At 42.3% G+C, this 21,858-nt stretch overlaps 1 protein-coding gene across 5 annotated transcripts in view; it reads right to left on the minus strand.

Annotated features, from left to right (window-relative positions):
- EXPH5 (exophilin 5) overlaps window positions 1-21,858 on the minus strand; it is an 89,298-nt gene that overhangs the window by 20,313 nt on the left and 47,127 nt on the right. For 3 of the 5 annotated variants that reach the window (XM_054439993.2, XM_054439992.2, XM_054439994.2), the window contains exons 2-4: window positions 16,079-16,239; window positions 13,446-13,608; window positions 2,579-2,627 (exon numbers count right to left, since the gene is read on the minus strand). In XM_054439993.2, coding sequence (XP_054295968.1) covers window positions 2,579-2,627; window positions 13,446-13,608; window positions 16,079-16,239 — 373 coding nt within the window. Of the gene's footprint in view, window positions 1-2,578; window positions 2,628-12,396; window positions 12,773-13,445; window positions 13,609-16,078; window positions 16,240-17,934; window positions 17,956-21,858 lie in introns of those variants that run through there. The other 2 variants (XM_063671405.1, XM_054439995.2) reach the window with 2 other exon arrangements.

Below are 21,858 nucleotides of genomic sequence, written 5' to 3' on the forward strand. Positions count from 1 at the left end.
TAGCAGCTTCCTTCTTTTTTAAGTGGAAGATCATCTAATAATATAGTACAACTTCCCATAAAACAGTGGAATCTGCTTGTACCATTCCTGCCTGACTGCCAACCAAGTGATGAGAAGTTCATCACCTCAAATCTTGGGGAGAATCGCTATGGCATCCATGGTCGATTTCTAGCTCTCTGTGGGGTTGAGGGGATAGAACTTCCTTGAATAAGTAAGAGAAATCTACATGTCATGCGGAAGTCTTATTTTAGATATTACTTAAAAAATTTAGAGATAGCGCTTTCATTATTTTTTTCTCTCTCTCCTTTTTTAAATTTTTCTTTTTCTTTTCTTTTTGTTTTTTTTTTTTTTGAGACAGGCTATCTCTCTGTTGCCCAGGCTGTAGTATAGTGATGCAATCATAGCTCACTGCAGCCTCCAACTCCTAGGCTCAAGTGATCCTTCCACCTCAGCTTCCTGATTAGCTGGTACTACAAGTATGCGCCACCACACCTGGCTAATTAAAAAAAAAATTTTTTTTTTTGTAGAGACAGGGTCTCACTATGTTGCCCAAGCTGGTCTCAAACTCCTGGCCTCAATCAATCCTCCCACCTTTGCCTCCCAAAGTGTTGAGATTATAGGCATGAACCACTCTTCCCAGCCTCTCTCTTACTTTTCATAATAGCTATTCATGGGAAGCAACAGTCACTGGGTTCCATTTCACTTATTTGCCCAGCTCTTGCCTTTTAGAGTGACATGCTCCAAGCAGTGAAATTGTTTCGTGCAAGTGGGAATCAGGACTGTCAACGTAAGATGTCTATTAATCCCTAGACTGGATTTTCAAATTCCCAAAACTTCAAATTAGCTCCACTTCTTTCAGGCATTTGCCTTTCTTTTTACATTCCTTTTCTGCTTCAGACCCTGTGGCTCTCAAATGGCAGAGGATGGTCCGTCTGAATACTTCCCCTAGGAAAACCGAGAGTACGGAAGCATCCTGGAGCAGGGCTCTGTCCTCTCAGAGAGCAAAGCTGGATGGGGAGGTCATGCCACTTCAGTCCCTGCTCAGTTAAAGCAGAGTCTCCGCAGGTGGCAAGCAACTGGGGTCCATGTGCAAACAGCACATCAGAGCTGAGGAGCTGCTGGCATTACTGACTTCCCGCTGCGGAGTTCCAGAAACCCAGGCTTTCTAATCCTGAGTCTGCCATTTACCAGGGTGACCTTGAGCATGATCTTTAACTCTTTAAACCTCACTTTCTTCACCTTTAAATTGGGGAGAATAATAGTACCTCTTTTATAGAGTTTCTCTGGGGATTAAATGAAATGATCTATGTCAAGTGCCTGGAGGAAAGTAAGTTCTCCATTAGAGTGTAGCAATTTTTAGTGCTGGTGTCATGGTTGGGGCTGAGGCATATATAGGAGAAAAATAGGGCTCAGTGTTATCATCCAGAAAGAAGTAGTGTAAAGAACCTCTGTTTCCAGCCAGGCATGGTGACTCACATCTGTAATCCCAGCACTTTGGGAGGCTGAGGTAGGAGGATCACTTGAGGCCAGGAGTTCAAGACCAGCCTGGCCAATATGGTGAAACCCCGTCTCTACTAAAAATATAAAAATTAGCTGGGTGTGGTGGTGTGGGCCTGTAATCCCAGCTAATTGGGAGGTTAAGGCAGGGGAGTCGCTTGAACCCTGGAGGTAGAGGTTGCAGTGAGCCAAGATTGTACCACTGTACTCCAGCCTGGGTGACAGAGTGAGAAACTGATCCAAAAAAAAAAAAAAAAAGAACTTCTGTTTATATGCACGCCTCCTCACCAGAATTTTACCTCATGCTTTTTGCAAAGAGAGAGGGAGAGAGAGAGAGAGAAAGACAGAGAGAGAGACAGAGAGAAAGAGAAAGGGAGGACCCAGTACTAAGGCTTCGATCCACTGATAAATATACTTGCTCTCCTCCTGCCTGCTTTCAAAACCTTCCTAAAGGTGCCTTCCAAAACTCTCCATTTCTTTTATCTCCAAACCATACAAGTTACACAGGAAGACACAGGAATGTGTAGATCAAAAGTTATGACCATGAAAAAGCAGAAACAGAACACTTAAGCTTCTTTACCTTGTCAGCATCTGAACATCGTGACAAATTTAAATTTTAGCCTCTGAGGAAGCGTCTCGCTGGATCCACCCTCATGTGAACTTGTTCCTGCATCTCACCTATGAGTGGCTTCCTCTTTGAGTGCAAATGATAACCACACTCAGAAAGGGTCTGGTGCAGACCCATCCTGGCTGGCAAACGTGGCTGTGGCTGCCTCTGGCTGCCTCCTCTGCCCAACCCCTCAGGGCTGTACAGGAGCAACACATGGCAAAATATCAGAGATGCCACTGATGGCATAAGTGGAAACACGATGACCTCACTCCTTCCTGGTGGGAATTCCAGTACCAAAGTCAACTGGAAACCAAATATAATTGGGAAAATTTGAACTCTTGAGGAGAAATCCAAGCTTCTAAAATAAATTTAAAACTGAGCCGAGGGGAATACTACTGAAATAGGTAGCCACCCTGGGATTACATAAATTCTGAATTTCTTAAAGCAACCTGTAGTTATCTGGTTACTTACCACAGCAGCTCCCCTCACAGGCATAGGAGGTCCTGCGTGGCCGTCGCATCTGTGGAAATAATTTGAAATGATTTCTTTGAAGAAGAGCGTAACTTTTAACACGAGGAAAAATCAACAGCACATTTGCCATTAGATTTTGATATCTTGAGAAGATCTATTTCTAATTCACTGTAGAAAGATGTTTCTTCATTAGTGCATTATTGAAAAAAATTAGAAACCGTTTCCTATGATTACTTAGAATCAATACTTTGTATCTTTGTCCCTCAGGTAGCAGAGAAAAAATTACATATTAGTGGATTTGCATTTGAGCACAACATGACACATAAAATGTAATAGCTATGTTTGTTGCACTGTTTATTCTGTGTCAGGCCCGATCTTTGTGCATGTTAATTCATTTAGATACATCACTCTCCTGAGATGGACATTATGGCTACTCCCATTTTACAGATGAGAAGATAGAGGTACAGAGAAGTCAGAATACATAGTTAGTTGCTGAGCTAGGAGTTGGGCAAAGCCTGTCTGGATCTAGAGCCCTCTTTCTTTTCTTTCTTTTTTTTTTTTTTTGAGACGGAGTTTCGCTCTTTGTCGCCCAGGCTGGAATGCAGTGGCACAATCTCGGCTCACTGCAACCTCCGCCTCCTGGGTTCAAGCAATTCTCCTGCCTCAGCCTCCTGAGTGGCTGGGATTACAGGCGCCTGCCACTATGCCTGGCTAATTTTTGTACTTTTAGTAGAGATGGGTTTTCATCATGTTAGCCAGGCTGGTCTTGAACTCCTGACCTCAGGTGATCCGCCTGCCTTGGCCTCCTAAAGTGCTGGGATTACAGGTGTGAGCCATGGTGCCTGGCCACAGCCCTCTTTCTTAACCAGTACAGCATGCTGACTTTTTTTCCTAATGGGAAACAAATTTTCTGTTTCTTTGCATTTTTATTTTAAAGAGCAATTAAGTAACGACCAGATTTAACAGTACATAAGATATTTTTTTTTAAAAAAAAAAAAGAGAAAAAACCACCACAACAACAACAAACATTGCTTTAGGATGTTGACTTCTATAAAGATGCCTGACTTACTAGGAAACCATTTTGGAAGTGAACAAGTATTCTTTTACTATTTGTGTTGCTTTCTCAAATTCAATGAGAAGGTGCCAAATTTAAAACCTAGGCCCAGAATTGAGATAAATTTTAATCTTTAATTTATTTATTTGAGACAGGATCTCACTCTGACACCCAGGCTGGAGTGCAGTGGTGTGATCTCAGTACACTGTGGCCTCGACCTCCTGGGCTCAGGTCATCCTCCTACCTCAGCCTCCCAAAGTGCTGGGATTACAGGCATGAGCCACTGCATCTGGCATAATCTTTTAAATCTATGGTCTTATGCCAAGGGGTTCTCTGTCTGAATTCAAGATTTAATAGACTGTCCAGGTGTGGTGGCTCCCACCTATAATCCCAGCACTTTGGGAGGCCGAGATGGGTGGATCACTTGAGGCCAGGAGTTCGAGACCAGCCTGACTAACATGGTGAAACCCTGTCTCTACTAAAAACACAAAATTAGCCAGGTGCGGTGGCAGGTGCCTGTGATCCCAGCTACAAAGGAGGCTGAGGCAGGAGAATTGCTTGAACCTGGGAGGCGGAGGTTGCAGTGAGCTGAGATCACACCATTGCACTCCAGCCTGGGTGAAAAGAGCAAAACTCTGTCTCAAATAAAAAAAAAAAAAAAGATTTAATAGACCGTAATGACTGAGCACTCTGTATGAAATCAGGCCCTTTCCTTCACTGACAGAACAGTAATGGGGATCAAGAGCTAAAGAAACTGGGTCTCTAGATCAGATCAATTAAAAGTGGCAAGGCACAGTTGTCCATTCAAACTTCTAGCTGCTTCATGGTTCTTAAAAGTTGAACATAAAACCTGGGAGACCAAATAATTTTATACCCTTAAGATAACCACATGTATTTTATAGTTTAGCTCAGATTTCAGCAGAAATTGAAATGAAAACTATGGATTTTTCCATAGTACTCTGAAATACTGGATCTACTAATAATATCTAGGAGTTAAATACTGCTTTTATTTTTATTCTTCTTTTCCATGCACATTTATTGAGCCTGTTTTCCTCCTCCACTCTACATACTATGTTGAGCTCTTTGGAGGAAACAAATATGACTCAGATAGGGACCCTGTTCTCTGAGAGCTTTTAGGAAACAGCAGATATGTAAAGAGCCAAAACCTAAGTCAAGACTTGATAAGGACAATGAAGAGGTATAAGTAAAATGCATGGGAAATGCAGAGGGGCCAGCAAGCACTTCCTGGGACAAACAGGGAAGGCAATAGGAAGATGGCAGTGGAAGTGGTACAAGAGGCTAAAGAATAGCCTGAGCAAAAGCTTGGAGATGGGGGCACAGCAAGGGAGGTTGGGGACTGGCAAGTAATCCAATATGCCTGGAGCCAGGACTACATGCCAGACCGTGAAGGTTCTTTCCGGAATCCTGCTGGGCTACAGCCCTCACAGTGCATCCCCCCAGTCCGACACTCACCAGCTCACCAGGCACCCCTTCTGATTTGGAGTGATGGCAGCAGGAGCAGATTTCTGAGAATGGCAGGTGTGTGGGAGATGCAGCTAAAGGACCAGAGGGTGCCTGGAGCACAGCTGGGATGCTACCACCAAGCGTGAGGGTGTGCAGCGAGTGGAAGGACGCATGTTTGCCTAAGGGTGCCATGGTTGTGTGTGCTCCTGTGGACTTGGGTAGAACAGTATAGGACTCAGCAGTTTTGGTGGCCCAGAGTCTCTGCACCCACTCCCAGGCCTTCCTACAAGTTAATTTATGTTTCTGATATGAAGAGTTTCCACTTAGAGAGTGAATAAAAACAACAGTGGTGTCATAAAAACTATGCTGGTAAAAGCCCCCTGGACTTGGTCATTTCAAGGGATACTAAGTTACCTGATCTTCTGCATTTACCCACAAGTCCTACTGATGCTGTATTTAAGAGATTTCACATATATCCCCACTTCTCCATCTCCAGTCATTCTGCCTGACAGTTAACTTTCATAATTTCTCTTCTGGACTCCTCTTCATCCTTCACACCACCAATAGAAAGATCTGTCTAAAATGCAAATTTGATCTTATCAATCCCCTGCCTAAAAATCTTACAATAAGGTATTATCCAAAATCTTAACATAAGGCCAGGTGCAGTGGCTCATGCCTATAATCCCAGCTGAGGTGGGCAGATCATTTGAGATCAGGTGTTTGAGACCAGCCTGGCCAACATGGTGAAATCCTGTCTCTACTAAAAATACAAAAAATTAAGAAAATTTTTAAAAACCAAAATCTTAACATGACTTAAGGCTTTTCTTTAATCTGGCAAACTTCCCTGGATAATCCAGCACCCTTTAAGTCTCATCTGCTCACATTCCACTCTTCCGCAGGTACTCTAGACTTGTCAATTTAATTCCACCTCCATTAAATATTCTCCCATTTCCATACCTTTACAGATACCATTCAGAAATTCTCACTCAATAGAGTAGGGTGGGGCTCAAGAATATCCTTTTCTAACTGGAACCCTGGGTGATTTCCCCCCAAGTGTTGGTGGGGCACACTTTACCCACTGAGGAGGACCTCCACCTGGATGGCCACAGGCCATTGAGATCCTACTTGTCCAAAACGGAATCTGTGTCCTCCTTCCGTCGCAGTCCTTCCCATCCACCTAATCAACAAATCCTGTTGATTAAAACTCAGAAATCCCTCTCAAACCCATCCACATCTCTACATCTCCCTGCCTTTACCCTAGTTAAGACATTTATCATCTTTTGGCTTTTTTGCTGTAATAGCCTCTTAACTGTCCTCTGTGTCCAGGTTTTTGTCCCAATCCAATCAATCCTCTATACTTTATTCAGAGTGATCAATATAAACTGAATCATGCCACTTCCCTGCAGACTTCCATTTGCTCTCAGGTGAAAGTTGAAATTTTTTTCTGCATTCATAAAGCCCTGTATGATCTGGTTCCTACATACTTTCCAGCCTCATAACTCCTAGATCCCTTCTGCCATAGGGAATTTTTTTTTTTTTTTTTGAGACAGGGTCTTGCCTAGTTGCCCAGGCTGGAGTAGAGTGGCATGATCATGGCTCACTGCAGCCTCTACCTCCTGGAATCTAGCAATCCTCCTACCTCAGCCTCCTGAATAGCTAGGGCTACTAGTGTGCACCACCACACTGGCCTTTTTTTTTTTTTTTTTTTTGTAGAGATGGGGTTTCAGCATGTTGGCCAGGCTGGTCTTGAACTCCTGGGCTCAAGTGATCCGCCTGCCTTGACCTCCTAAAGTGCTGGGATTACAGGCGTGAGCCATTGTGCTCGATCTGGGATTTTTACTTATAACCCAATGACACAGGACTGTAATGAAACTATTAATAGATAATGATCAACCTCATCATTTGGCCAGTTTCTCTTGAAACAAGGCTAGCAAATAAAAACTTTGTATGACCATTTAAACAAAATGAAACAAAAAACAAAAACAAACAAAGCTTCTTTCACTCAGACCATCCCCTCTGCCGATGAAAGCCCGGCCTGCCATAGAAAATCAGATAGGCCTCTGAGCCTACGCACATTTTGTTGTTTTGCCTAAAACACTTTTCTATCATCTCTTTGCCTGGATGACTATCTCATACTTGAAGAATCACTAGAAATGTCACTTTCTCCAGGAGCCCTACCTGGACTTTGTCTAGGAGACATACCTCCCATATGCGCTCCCGTAGTGTATGGAGTTTCCCCCATCTTAGCATTGTTCTTGTGTGTTTCTCTACTTCCTTCTTGTTGTCCTCACAAGAGTACAGTCTGGGAATGCAAGGCCTGTTTTGTCCCGCAGTGCTGCACATGGTATTCTTCAGGCAGTTTTGCTGAATAAATTAATGAATGCATTCATTCTTACCCGTACCATATCTGCTCTTCCTCATATTCTTCATGGTCATCTATCTACCTAGTTTTCCCAGTCAGACTGGAAATTTCATCTCTACTTCTCTCTCTCTTCCTTACCCACCACATTCATTTGTTAGGTTCTCATGAATCTACATTCTATTTTTTTTGTTTTGTTTTGAGATGGAGTCTCGCTCTGTCAATTCAGGCTGGAGTGCAGTGGTGCGATCTCAGCTCACTGCAACCTCTGCCTCCCGGGTTTGAGTGATTCTCCTGCCTCAGCCTCCCAAGTATCAGGGATTACAGGCACCTGCCACCACACCTGGCTAATTTTTCTAATTTTTACTGGAGACAGGGTTTCACTATGTTGGCCAGACTAGTCTTGAACTCCTGACCTCGTGATCCACCTGCCTCGGCTTCCCAAAGTGCTGGGATTACAGGCATGAGCCACCTCGCCTGGCCTACATTCTAAATCTTGCACAAATCTGCCCATTTTTTGTTTTCCTTCTTGCCTCTACCTTAGTTTAGGCCACCATTATCTCAGCAATCTCTACTTGGTCTCCCTGACCCTAGTTTTGCCCCCTCAAATCTATTCTTTGCACTACAGCTAGAGGAAAGTTTCTCAGTCTCTACACTGTTGACGTTTCTTTGTTGTGGTGATCTGTTGTGAGCATTGTAGGATGTTTAGCAGCATCCCTGGCCTCTACCCACTGGATCCCAATTGCACCCTCCCCTCTTCAGTTGTGGAAACCAAAAATGTTTTCTTTTTATTGAGATAGGATCTTGCTCTTTTGCCCAGGCTGGAGTGCAGTGGCACAATCACAGCTCACTGAAGCTTGACCTTCTAGGCTTAAGCAATCCTCCTGCCTCAGCCTCTTAAGTAGCTGGGACTACAAGTGTGTGCCACCATGCCTGGCTAATTTTTTAATGTTTTGTAGAGGTGCAGCCTGACTATGTTGACCAGGCTAATTTCAAACTCCTGGCCTCAAGTGAGCCTCCCGTCTCAGCCTCCCAAAGTGTTGAGATTACAGGCGGCCACCACATCTGACCCAAAAATGTTTTCAAATGTTGCCAAATGTCCTTTGGGTGACAAAATCACCCTTGGTTGAAAACCATTGAGGTACAGTAATCTCTCTAAAATGAAGACCCAATTATGTCACTTCTCTGTTTAAAAATCATCAACGGATGCATGTACACACATGGAAATGTGCCAAAAGGTAGTGTTTGTCCAGATGAACTGGCTTTGGGTGATTTTATCTGTCATGTGTATAAAACAAGGAGAAGAGTGGTATTATTTTAAAAGTATTAATGGCTCCCCACTGTCTACAGGAATGAGTCCAAGCTCCTTAGTATGGCATTGCACATATAAGGCCCCTGTGTTGTGGCCTCTGCCAACCTCTCCTGCCGCATCCCTTATCAGCCCTCACCCTGTACTGGGTCATTGAACCTCTGTGACCTAGATGAATTGCTGCCTTCTCCACTCTCTGCACTTTGGTTTATGTCATTTCTTTTGCTGAGTGCAGCGTCTGGATTCTTAATTGCTTGGCTTAGTCTTACTTGTTTTTCAAAAATTAGCTCTCCTCTTCCAGGAAGGGATCTTGATCCTCTAGTCTGAGTTAAGTGCTTCTACATGTTTTCCTGGCAGGAACATCATGTGTCACCATAGCACTCACCACCTTCTACTGTAATTGTCACTGTACCCAGCTGTTACCTACGCAGCTAGGCCACATGGCATCACTGTGTGAATTCTAAAGGGCACCCCTTTCTCAAGACCCCTTCCTGTCATTTGCTGGAAGTTGCCATAAGATGTGTACAAATCCATGATGGTCATGATGCAAGTGGCACATCCTAAAGTTCCGTGGCGTGCTGCCTGCCCGACTTATGCAGCAATATGGTGTTCCCTACTAGAATGTAAAATCCTCCAGGCAGGGACTTTGCTTTCATTTCACTGTTCTATTTCCAGCACTTAACATAGGGTCTGATCCAGAGTGGGACAGAAGCTTGATAAATAAATGAAAGGAAAGCTATCACCTGGCTTTTATCCCCCATGCCAAAAATTCTGACAGCCCTTACCAGAGTAGGAGGAAGCTAAGCTGCAGCAGTTCCCAAATTTGAATGAGCACCCAAATATTCTGGAGAATTAAAAATAAATAAGTAAAGCTCCCTGTGCCTTACTTCAAAAGCACCAGGTTGGAGCCTGACTATCTGTCTTCATTTAACAATTGCTGATGAGATTCTAATAATGATCGATCAGACCAGCTGGGAACCATAAGCCACCCAGGATGAAACTTAAAACCACTCCGCTTGTCTTGTTTCTCCCTCTTGCCACCACAATGCTGCCATTTATCTGTGGACACCACACCTGGAATCACAGAAGGAGCATTTCCAAAGAAGGAGCTTGCTTTCTCTGACTTCTCCTGCAATCTAGGTGTCTTAGATTCCTGTGTCTTCCAACTCAGACATAGGCACTCAACTAGCAACGAGCAAGAGTACACACTGGGGCATTTGGAGGGAGGTGGAGAGAAGGGGGGTAACAGAGAGAGATCGAGAGACAGAGAGACCAGGAAAAAAAAAAAAGATCTGCCCTTTTAATTTTCCAAAATAGAATTTGACCTTTTTACTTATGTAATCTAGAGGTTGCAGCTGGGCTGTCTGAGCTGTGTACGCCCTATGGGTCAGGCAAATTTGGACATGCCTGAGAGTAGCTAGGCGGATCTACCAAGGCTCTTTGCATCTGAAGGGCAACGCGCATCACTTATTTGTAGTAGGGAGGGCATCACTGGAATAACTGGGGGCCTGGAACAAGAAAGGAACAACTATAGATTCTGCTTGGCAGCTGAGAAGACTGCATGTATAAGCTGATGACATAGACCATTGGATGCCCTGTGGAAGGCATTTGTGAGATGACGAAGTTACTGAAATTCTATGGTAGGGGCTGAGCACATGTTACATGCACTAGATATCCTAGAACAAGGTCCGTGCAAACATGACTTGCAGGAAGATGTTGAGGGAAAGCTACATGTATATATGTATACTTTTCTTGGATTTATTGGCTAGGAATGTATACATTAAAACGTGAATGGAAAATATTTTTCTTTTTTCCTGGGGTTGGGGTGGAGTCAATCATTTACAAATAGGATTAAAATCATAATGGGATAATTTGGGAAGTATATATGTTTGAGAAGAGGAGCAAATCATATTTGAGGCAGAAGTGGTAAATCTTTTTGCTTTTCTTTTTTTTTTTTGAAACAGGGTTTCACCCTGTCACCCAGGCTGGAGTGCAGCGGCTCACCATACCCTCCACCTCCCAGGCTCGAGTGATCCTCCTACCTCACCCTCCCAAGTTGCTGGGACTACAGGCTCGCATCACCATGCCCAGATAATTTATCTTTTTGGTAGAGATGGGGTTTCACCATGTTGCTCAAGCTTGTCTCAAAATTCCTGGGCTCACGTGATCCTTCTGCCTTGCCCTCCCAAAGTGCTGGGAATACAGGCGTGAGCCGTCATGACTGGCCTTTCTTTTTGCATTTTTATAAATTCACCAAGTCACTGTGTTCCCATGGCTTTTTATCTCTGATATTAGGAAATCAGAGCTTGAAGATACTGTATACTTTTATTGGCTAGGCCTTAAAGGGAACAAGTGAATCTGGTGAAATGATGAAGTCCATGTTCTTCTGGGGAGGGTTACCTATTATCCAGTGTATTTCTCGGTTAGAACCAAAGCTTAAAAGAGAGAAAAAAAGTTTCTGATAAGCACGTTTTAAAGTGCTGATCAGAAGGCTATCTTTCGCCTTGTGTTGATTCTTTTTCTCTGATTTGCAAAAGATCCTCTAAATTGCTTTACTGATTTGTTTTCCAGAGCACTGAGTGTGACAGTCAAGCCCTTGATGGCTTCAGCAAGTAGAAACCTGACTGTTGCCTGCAGAGGATGACTGTGTGTCCCTGGGCCATTAGTCAGTCCCTCCCAGGGTGCTCGTAGGTAAGGAGGAGCTCCTGAATCACAGTCCATTTTGCAGATTGATTTTCTATTTCAGATCAACACTGCCAAAGAAAGTTAGGTTCTACCTGAGATTATAGAGCCCTTCAGAATGTATGACCTGATTTATATCACCTGTCATAATACAATGCCCCCTTTAATAAACACTTCTTCTCCCACATATAGGATTCATATCCAGATATTTAGGTCACATTCAAATTTAAAAATAAAAATGACATGCTTTTATATTTCATCTTCTGAAACCTCTTAGGAGCAAAACCCAGTGCCTTTAATTATATTCTGCACCAGCAGAATTAATAAATACTTATCAATATCAATAATAATAACAAGATAAATGTTAAATATTCCCATTTATGTTTTGAAAGTAAAATGTATTTGAAGATGACAAGTTCTGAAAACTGCTAAACACACATAAATACACTTACATGATGAAATTTATTTTATTTCTGCATGTTGTGTCTACTTTTCAATTCTTCCTGTTAAAAGAGAGCTGCAAGTATTTTGATATCTAAGAAGGACATTTGCTAAACAGAGTGTTGCAAGAGTTTTAATTTTTTCCAGTTTGGTCTGTAACCAAAAAACATGATACCCAGAATGAAGATTATAGATCTATATCTTCTTTGATCCACCTTTGCAATAATTTGCAATATGAGCTTGGAAATAACTTGCCCATAGAATTAACAGGTTCCTCAACTTTTCCCAGTTTACTAATATTAGATGGTTCAGCTATACAACATTCTGCCTTAAAGAAAATCACCTAAGATACAAATGATATCACAAATCCTAGCAATACCACGCAGTGGAAATATTTTTTTCTCCCTCAAATAAATATTTACTGGGCAAGAAACACTTCTCAATTTTAAATCCCCCAAATGTGAGAATCACTAGTGTCTCAAAAATTTTTACAAAGAAAAATGACTCACCTATTTGAAGAGTATTTCCTTGCTAGTGACTCTGGTAGCTACAGTCACATAAATCTACATTGTGGTCTGCTGTTTTTTTCATCAGACAAAAACAGCCTCTGGTGAAAGCTGGAAGTGAAAAACCCTCCATTCACCCAAGAGGGGAGGACAGTGCTCTGCTAAATCCAGCAGCCTCATCACACGACCCACCAGCTGCTTGCTGCCTCTTGTTTCTCAGCGACAGTGACCTCCAACACCTTTTATTTAGTGCTGCAATACACCGTGTGGTTTGACGGCACACGGAACATATCATGTGCCAAGGCAACACCTTAAGAGGGTGGGAAGCTTTGCAACCAGGAAGCCATGCCGAAAATATTTAGCAGTCAGCTCAATTGCACTTAAGCATAGCCTTGCTTGTTTTTCACAAAGTAATCCAACAACATAATGAGTCAAGTGAACTGATTTGCACAGTTCTAAACTGGGAACCATCTGGAACTAAGTTTCCACTGCTCCAAAAGCTTCTCCTCCCTCACCTTATACATACTGAGCAAACACATGGGAACAGCTTTCAGTATTTCTAGTAACAGTAATTACATTTCCTCCCTCTGTTTTAGAATCCTATTTTTCCCTAGTCTTTGTTCATCTCACATTTTCTCTCATCTAGTCTTTATACCCCGACTCTCCTTATGACCAGGACGTGACCAGGACATATATTCTGCAAAGAGGAGTAGTTTTTATTTAAATATATCTTCCTGGCCAGGGCATAGGCCAGACTCTTGGAGCAGTGGAAAAACTGGCAATCGCTATTTCCCAATATTTAACCCATCACTCACCAAATGCACCACCAATGCACTTTGCAGCTCGTTAGAAGTTAGATTTCAGGTGAGCCACATTTCATGGTTTCCTAAGAACTTTGTCACTATGCAAGCTAAGTCCCATTTCCTTTGTTCTTAATACCAATTGAATTGAAATTCTAAGAACAAACATTAAACATTTTGAACACAAAACAGGCTGCTGGCCTCTGATATCAGATAACAAACGGACCGTAACATGACCTGAGTTTAACTTACCCTTTCTGTCCCAGCGATGGAAGCTTTGAAGTCTCCTTTCCAGATTTCCTGAATGAGAACAGGGAAGCAAATGACGATCTGAAGCTCATCCGGGAAGAAAAAGGTGTTGGCTTTTTTTGATTAGTTACATTTTTAGATCTTGATGTAGGTAATTCTATTGGATCTAAAAAAAAAAAAGTTGTAAAAATTTTGCATCAATTACTTCCAAGTAAATACAGTTGAAAGAATGAAGCCTCTGCTGTTGTGTCACTTTCTCCCTCTATGCAGACTAGAAACAGGGCAGGCAACCTCACATGAAGACCTCAGGGATTAAGGGAGTCAGAGCAACCTCTCTCCTGTCCCTCTGATGGTCCTGCTGCATAGAGAAAACTCAAATAGTAGGGAATCTTTCCATGTGTACTGTGAATCAAAGTTCCGTACAGTATTCCTCCTCTCACCCAAGCTAGGAATTCAAGGACCTCATTCAATTCTCGTGTTGCTTAACCATGCTGTCCTTCAGAAGTTTTTATTTCAGTACCTTAAAACCATGGTGATAGATACATATTACATAACTTCTTATACTGAAGAACGTAAAGGAAAAGGAAATTAAGCCATTTAGATTTTTCTTCATTCCTTTCCAAAATCTATCTCTGTGGATATGTGTTTGCTACATACATGGTTTATATATGTGTTTGCGTGTAACATATACAGGGTGAGCATCCTAAATCCGAAAAACTTGAAATCCAAAATTTCCCCAAAATCCAAAAAAATTTGAGCACCAACATGGTGCTTAAAGAAAATGCTCATTGAAGCCTTTCAGATTTGGGATTTTTGGATTTGGGATGCTCAACTTTTCAGTTTATATAATGCAAATATTTCAGGATCTAAAAAGATCTGAAATCGGAAATAATTCTAGTCCCAAACATGTCAGATAACGGATATTCAACCTGTTTATGTATAATATATATGTATAGATAATATATGGGCATTAAAAATTCAAAGGCAACATCAACATATACAAAATCCATAATATTGGCCAGGCATGGTGGCTCACGCCTGTAATCCCAGTACTTTGGGAGGCTGAGGTGGGCAGATCACCTGAGATCAAGAGTTCGAGACCAGCCTGGCCGACATGGAGAAACCCCATCTCTACTAAAAATCCAAAAAAATTAGCTGGGCGTGGTGGCACACACCTGTAATCCCAGCTACTCAGGAGGCTGAGGCAGGAGAATCGCTTGAACCTGGGAGGCAGAAGTTGCAATGAGCCAAGATCGCGCCACTACACTCCAGCCTGGGTGACAGAGCAAGGCTCCATCTCAAAATAAATAAATAAATGAATAAATAAATAAAATGAAAATAAACAAAATCCGTAATATTATAATGATTTTGGACATACTGACTTTATAAATACTAGGGGAATTTAGGACAAGGGAAAAGTCACCAGGGTACGTATGGGGGTGATCTAAAAAATCTGAACTGTGAGTCTTTTTACACAGATATGTTTATTATGAGAGTCGCAAGATATTACCAATATAGAAGAAGTATTTTTGCATGTTTCATGATGTTACTAATGTTAGTAACATGCAAAAAAACAGTCAATGTGACTCTGCATCAGTAAAAAGATACGTTATTTTAGTATTTTATAGTTTCTAGTGCACTTTGGTTATCTTCACCATAGTCCTGTGAAAGCAAGTTTTAGTATCCTTTTAATCTATATAGAAGGCATTTATTAGAACTCACTCATGGAGTTTACCAAAGTTCCAGAAGTGTGGCAGCTCCTCCACCACCTTCCTTCCCTTCTCCTCTGATCTCTGCTTCTCCTTTCCTCCACCCATCCCCTTTTTCTTCCTCCCCCTTCATCATAGTCATCCCATTTATTTAAGTGCTTACCCTGTTCCAGCTTCATATTTTATTATTATTTTTTTTTGAGGTGCAGTCTTACACTGTCACCCAGGCGGGAGTGCAGTGGCATGATCTCAGCTCACTGCAACCTCTGCCTCCCAGGCTCAACTGATCCTCCCGCCTCAGCCTCCAGAGTAGCTGGGGCTACAGGTGGGCACCACTATGTCCAGCTAATTTTTGTATTTTTCTGTAGAGATGAGGTTTCACCATGTTGCCCAGGCTCGTCTCAAACTCCTGAGCTCAAGTGAGCCTCCCGCCTCCGCCTCCCAAAGTGCTGGGATTGCAAGTGTGAGCCACCCCCTACCCCCTGCCCAGCTTAATACATTATACACATAATTTTACTTAATTCTCACAACCACCTTATGAGGTGTAGGTATCATTGTATTCATTTAAAGATGAGGCAACTGAGGTTTACAGAGAATAAATGACTTGAACAGACTCACATGAATAGAGACAGAGCAGAGATTTGAATCCCGGCCTCTGTTGACATCAGTGTCTATATTCCTACCCACTATGCTATCTTGCTTGATTCAAAAAAACCCCAAAAACAAAAAAAAACCCAAGATATTATTACAGTAAAATTTCGGTTCACTTTTTTTTAGTGTATATTGTATTATAAACTTTTGTGGCTTACGACTTTAAAATAGTTCTAAACATGGATTGGTTACATTGGAGATCCACTGGGCCATTATCTACAATACTATGCCACAGAAAAAAAGAAATCAACTTTAAATCTAAAATCTTTTTCTTACCATTTTTTGCCATCTCCTTCCTTAGCCTGTATGTAAGTGGTTGTTTTAACATTTGGCTAACATCTGTTTCATTACAAAACTTTTTTCTTTGAATTTCTTCAAACCATTCACCAGTCACTCCCTGAAGCCATCTGATATCCCTTTTCGTCTTCTGAAGTTTGCTGAAATAAAATAAAACGTTAATGGAGTCTTTATTTATTTTCTTAACATCAAGCTCATCCTTAAATCAATGTACTTTTTTTTTGAGATGGGGGTCTCATTCTGTCACCAGGCTGGAGTGCAGTGGCACAACCTCGTCTCACTGCAACCTCCACCTCCTGGGCTCAAGTGATCCTCCCACCTCAGCTTCCCAAGTAGCTGAGACCACAGACGCATACCACCACACCCAGCTAATTTTTTCTATTTTTAGTAGAGATGGGGTTTCACCATGTTGCCCAGGCTGGTCTCGAACTCCTGAGCTCAAGCGATCTGCGTGCCTCAGCCTCCCAAAGTGCCGGGATTACAGGAGTGAGCCACCTGGCCCAGCCTCAATGCACTCTTTAAATTCATTCACATCTAAGGCCAATCCATGTGATGGGCTAAACTTGACTTAATGGAGGAGCAGCATAATCTGTAAGTCTAGAAAAAAAATGGCTCTAATCAGAATTTCCCTTTCAACGATGCATGTATTTTAGGTGTATTCTTTTTTTTTTTCTTTTTTAGTATTCTTGTAAATATGATGGCAAACTAAAAGTTTTTGCCAGTAGTTAAAATAATCATCAGGCTGATGAGGACAACCTGGATTAAGCAATGTGCTAAAACCTGACCTAATAATGCAATTGAATGATAGATGTTCTAATGACATGCAGAAACGAGAATATTCTCATTCTGATTACTCATTCATTCACTTGTTAATTCATTAAATGTTTATTGAGCAATGTTAATCAATTTAGTGTTTATGAGGCCCCAGGTAGGCAATGGATTCAACAGTGAATGTAACAAATAGGATACTTGCTTGTCCATCCAGTGCTCAAAGATAAAAGCTAACATGCAGAAAAGAAATTATTGAATGTAACAGTCTTATTAATATTATTATTATTTTTTGAGACAGAGTCTCTCTCTGTCACCCAGGCTGGAGCGCAGTGGTGTAATCTTGGCTCACTGCAACCTCTGCCTCCCGGGTTCAAGTGATTCTTCTGCCTCAGCCTCCTGAGTAGCTGGGATTACAGGAGCCCGCCACCACACCTGGCTAGTTTCTGTATTTTTAGTAGAGACGGGGTTTTGCCATGTTGACCAGGCTGGTCTTGAACTCCTGACCTCAAGTGATCCCCCTGCCTCGGCCTCCCAAAGTGCTGGGATTACAGGCGTGAGCCACCTCACCCTGCCGAATATAATGGTCTTAGATAATGAACTTCTTTACACACAAAAACACAAAAGCCCATGAGTGACCAGGTCTAATGCAAAGGTAGTAAGGGATGGGGTAATTTGAGATGGACAGAAAAGCCATGCAGTCCACAAATGTGTCTGCCCCATAATGTCAGAACATGTGGCCTGAAATCCTATTACTTTTTTTTTCTTCTCTCCTCCCCTTTCCTGCCCAATTCTCTTTCAAATGAAAATGCTGCTTTAAGTTCTTCATTAAATCACTGGTTGTTGTGATTTCTTAATACTTTTTTCAAAGTAGATCATTTTGCTCTATTTAAGGAAGACCCTAGAACTGCCTGGAAATGAGAGGTGCCTAATCCAGAGGGAGATGTTCCTGGATGGAGGCAAAATGAACAGAAAGTGGAGTTTGAAGAACATGATGACAAGGCTTACAGAGTGGTGGTTTTTAGATAGCACTGATGAAAAAGATAGGCATGTTGTTGGGTTCCAACCTTGGGAGATTCTGCTGCTTGGAAAAGTATTCCGTGTGGCTCAGCAGCTGTTATCCTTTATCCAGGGTCTGCTGTAAAGCACAAGTGTTAGGGTCTTTGTATTGCTAAGGAGGAGACGAGCAAGATATCTGCGAAGTGGCAGATTTGGAGTTAAAAGGCAATGAACTGAGATGGCTGCAACTCAGGCTCCTGCTTGGGGCTATGATACTGCTGTTTTATAAAATATTCGAGAAAGAAGCCAGAGGTCACCCTGCCCAGACTTGCATTTTGCAAAGCACTAGACAGCAATCAACATGTTCAACTTACAGAATTTGCATTGGTGCCTCCTTCTTTGCCATTTCCACCCTCTGATGCCTGGTATTCCTGTCTTTGTTGCTACTTCATTTACTAACAGAGCAGACTAAGAAATCCTAAGTATCTGCTTCTAACCAATATTGGCTGCCTCTAACTTATGAACTCCTCACTTACTAACGCCCCACATTTGCACACGACCTCCACTTCCTTGGAGCCCTCGCTAATTGTCAGTTCCCCAAAAGCCGGCACCACCCTTCTCTGTTTCTGAAAACATTGGTCTCATTTCAGGAGACAGTCAAGCTACTTGACTTAGAAGTGTTCCATATAAACAACATTTTCCCCTGTACAGGCTTGTTGTAATATTGACTCTCCCTTTACAATTTTTATTTATTTCTGCATTTATTTCTAGACACAACGTCTCACTCTGTTGCCCAGGCTAGAGTGCAGTGGTTCAATTATAGCTCACTGAAGGCTTGACCTCCTAGGCTCAGGTGATGCTCTGGCCTCAGCCTCCCCAGTAGCTGGGACCACCATCCCTGACTAATTTTTGTAAAGACAGAATCTCAATCTGTTGCCCAGGCTTGCCTTAAACTCCTGGCCTCAAGCGATCCTCCCACTTCAGCCCCTCAAATTGTTGAGATTACAAGCGTGAGCCACCATGCCGAGCCCTGACTCTCTTTTAAAAATAATCACAGTTCACTTAATCGTACCTCAAGCTTTCCTTCCACGGTTGTGTACATAGCCACCACTGCCTGCTTCTTTTCTGTCTTCTGGCCAATGAAGCCAGAAATCTGTATTTCCCTGAAAGTACTCAAACACTTTGAATTCCACTCCAGGAAATTTATCTTACAGCAATAACCCCACCCCAAGAACATTAATTTAACTGAGTATCATGTAGTTGCTAACAATAATTATGTAGACAACATAGAATCCTGGGAAAATGCATATGACAAAACATGAAGCAGGAAAATGAAAATACAACATTTATCTATGATTATAGCTATGTAAAAATGATCCCCCTTTTGGGCACACCAAAAAAAAAAAAAATTGAAAACACCTGATGTTTTAGAGTAGAATAATTATAGGTATCATTTCTATTTTTAGCTTTTTTATTATGTACAATATATGGAGCTATCTCTTCTTTTTGTTTGATTGTGAATTTTTATTTGTGTTGTCACTTTTCCATTATTTTTTTTTTTGGAGACAGAAATCAGTAATATTGTCATAATCTGAACACAATCAATATTACTCTTTCAGTGTGATTTTTCTGCTGCATTTCTCACATAATTGTGATAAAATATATCCAGGCTGGGTGTGGTGGCTCACACCAGTAATCCCAGCACTTTGGGAGGCCAAGGCAGGATGACTGCTTGAGTCCAGGAATTTGAGACCAGCCTGGGCAACATGGTGAGACCCTGTCTCTACAAAAAATTTAAAAGTTAGCAGGCATGATTGCTTGCACCTGTGGTCCCAGCTACGTGGGATGCTGAGGTATATATGTAATATTCAATATATGTTTGTGGAAGGCCGCCTATGATGCAAATGCTGGCATACAATGGTAAGCAAAGCAGATAGGGCTCCCACCCTAGAGAGATTACAGTCTAGTGGGAGAGACAGATATGAATCCAATAACAATATTGACATAAGGTAACAAATAGTGGTAAATATGACTTATTCACTCAGCACACATTTGAACCCTGGGCAAAGAGCAGTGAACAAGTCCCTGCCTTCATGGGATTTAAATTCTGCTGGGGTGGGAGTGTGTGGGGGGGAAACAATAAAAAAGTAAATAGGGCTGGGTGTGGTTGCTCTTGTCCGTAATCCCAGTGCTTTGGGAAGCAAGGTGGGAGGATCAATTGAGGCCAGGAGTGAGAGACCAGCCTGGCCAACACAGCGAAAACCCACTTCTACAAAAAATTTTAAAATTAGCCAGCTGTAGTGATGTGCTCCTGTAGTCCCAGCTGTTCAGGAGGCCGAGGCAGGAGGATCCCTTGAGCCCAGAAGTTGGAGGCTGCAGTGACCTAGGATCATACCACTGCACTCCAGCCTGTGCAACAGAGTGAGATTTCATCTAAAAAAAAAAAAAAAAAACAGTAAATAGCTGCTAAGAGAGCATATAACAAGGGGACCTGGGCTGAGGCACCACCAGTGAAGATTTCTCTGAGATGACATAGGGCTAGAAGAATGAAGGATGAAGGATGAGGCCAAAGGGTCATGGCAGAAGGGTCTGAGAGAGAGCTTTCCAGGCAGACGGGTAGCCTGTGTAGAGCAACAAGTGCCCCAAGGGAAGAAGCAAGGAACTGAAATAAGGCCTGTGTAGCTGGAGTGTGGAGATGGAGAGGAAGCCCAAGACAAGCAGAGAGGCCACTGTTAGATAACGTAGCATTAGGGGTAAGGTTCTGCAATTTGGTGTTTGGTCATGGAGCAATGAGTGATGGCTCAGCAGGGGTAAGACCCGTTGGATTTGCATTTTAAAAGATCATCCTGGCTGCAGGTGGAGAGTAGATTCCAGTGCGGGGGCAGGAGACCAGTAAGGACACTTGTAGGGTCTAAAAGAAAGAGGTGTTTGCTTGGACCAGGACGGTAGTGGGGAAGCTGGAGAAAAGTGGAAAGTGTTCAGGGTGACTTAAGGTGAAAAGTGACCTCCAAGTGATGGCGTTTTGGGGAGTAGGGGTAGAGACACATCAAGGAAGATTCCTAGACTTCTGATTTACGTAAGTGCATAGAAGATGCCACTCGCAGATATCATGCATATATAATCTTTAAAAACCCTAAAGTTAACACTGCAAAAACTTAACATTACCAAAACTTTAATAACACCTTTAACATCACGCATCTTCAGAGCAATCATTAAGTATTTGCATAATATTCAAGCTAGTATGTTTTCCATCCTTTATTTCTTATTCTCCTGATCCAGGACATTGAGATTTTTCTTTATAAATATTGCTGTAATAAATATCATTGTGCATTTTCTATTTTTTTTTTGAGATGGTGTCTCACTCTGTCACCCAGGCTGGAGTACAGTGGCGTAATCTTGGCTCACTGCAACCTCCGTCTCCCGGGTTCAAGTGATTCTCCTGCCTCAGCCTCCCAAGTAGCTGGGACTATAGGCATGTGCCACCATGCCCAGCTAATTTCTGTATTTTTAGTAGAGACGGGGTTTCACCATATTGGCCAGGCTAGTCTTGAACTCCTGACCTCGTGATCCACACGCCTCGGCCTCCCAAAGTGCTGGGATTATAGGTGTGAGCCACTGCGCCTGGCTGTGCATTTTCTATTTTTACAGTGTCTCTGCCAGACACTAAAGTAGAATGATTGGGTCAAAGAGTCAAAACATTTTTGTGATTTTTTTTAAAGTTAAATTTTATTTTTTCTAGAGACAGGGTCTCACTCTGTTTTCCAGGCTGGAATGCAGTGGTGCCATCAGAGCTCACTGCAGCCTCAAACTCCTGGGTTCAAATGATCCTCCTGCCTCAGCCTCATGAGTAGCTAGGACTACAGTTGCATGCTACTATGCCCAGCTAATATTTTTATTTTTTGTAGAGATGGAGGTCTCTACAAAAGTAGAGAGGTCTCACTCTGTGGCCCAGGCTGGTCTCTCACTCTTGGCCTCAAGTGATCCTCCCACCT

Source organism: Pongo pygmaeus, chromosome 9, assembly GCF_028885625.2.
Source record: "Pongo pygmaeus isolate AG05252 chromosome 9, NHGRI_mPonPyg2-v2.0_pri, whole genome shotgun sequence".
NCBI classification, from domain to species: Eukaryota; Metazoa; Chordata; class Mammalia; order Primates; family Hominidae; genus Pongo; species Pongo pygmaeus.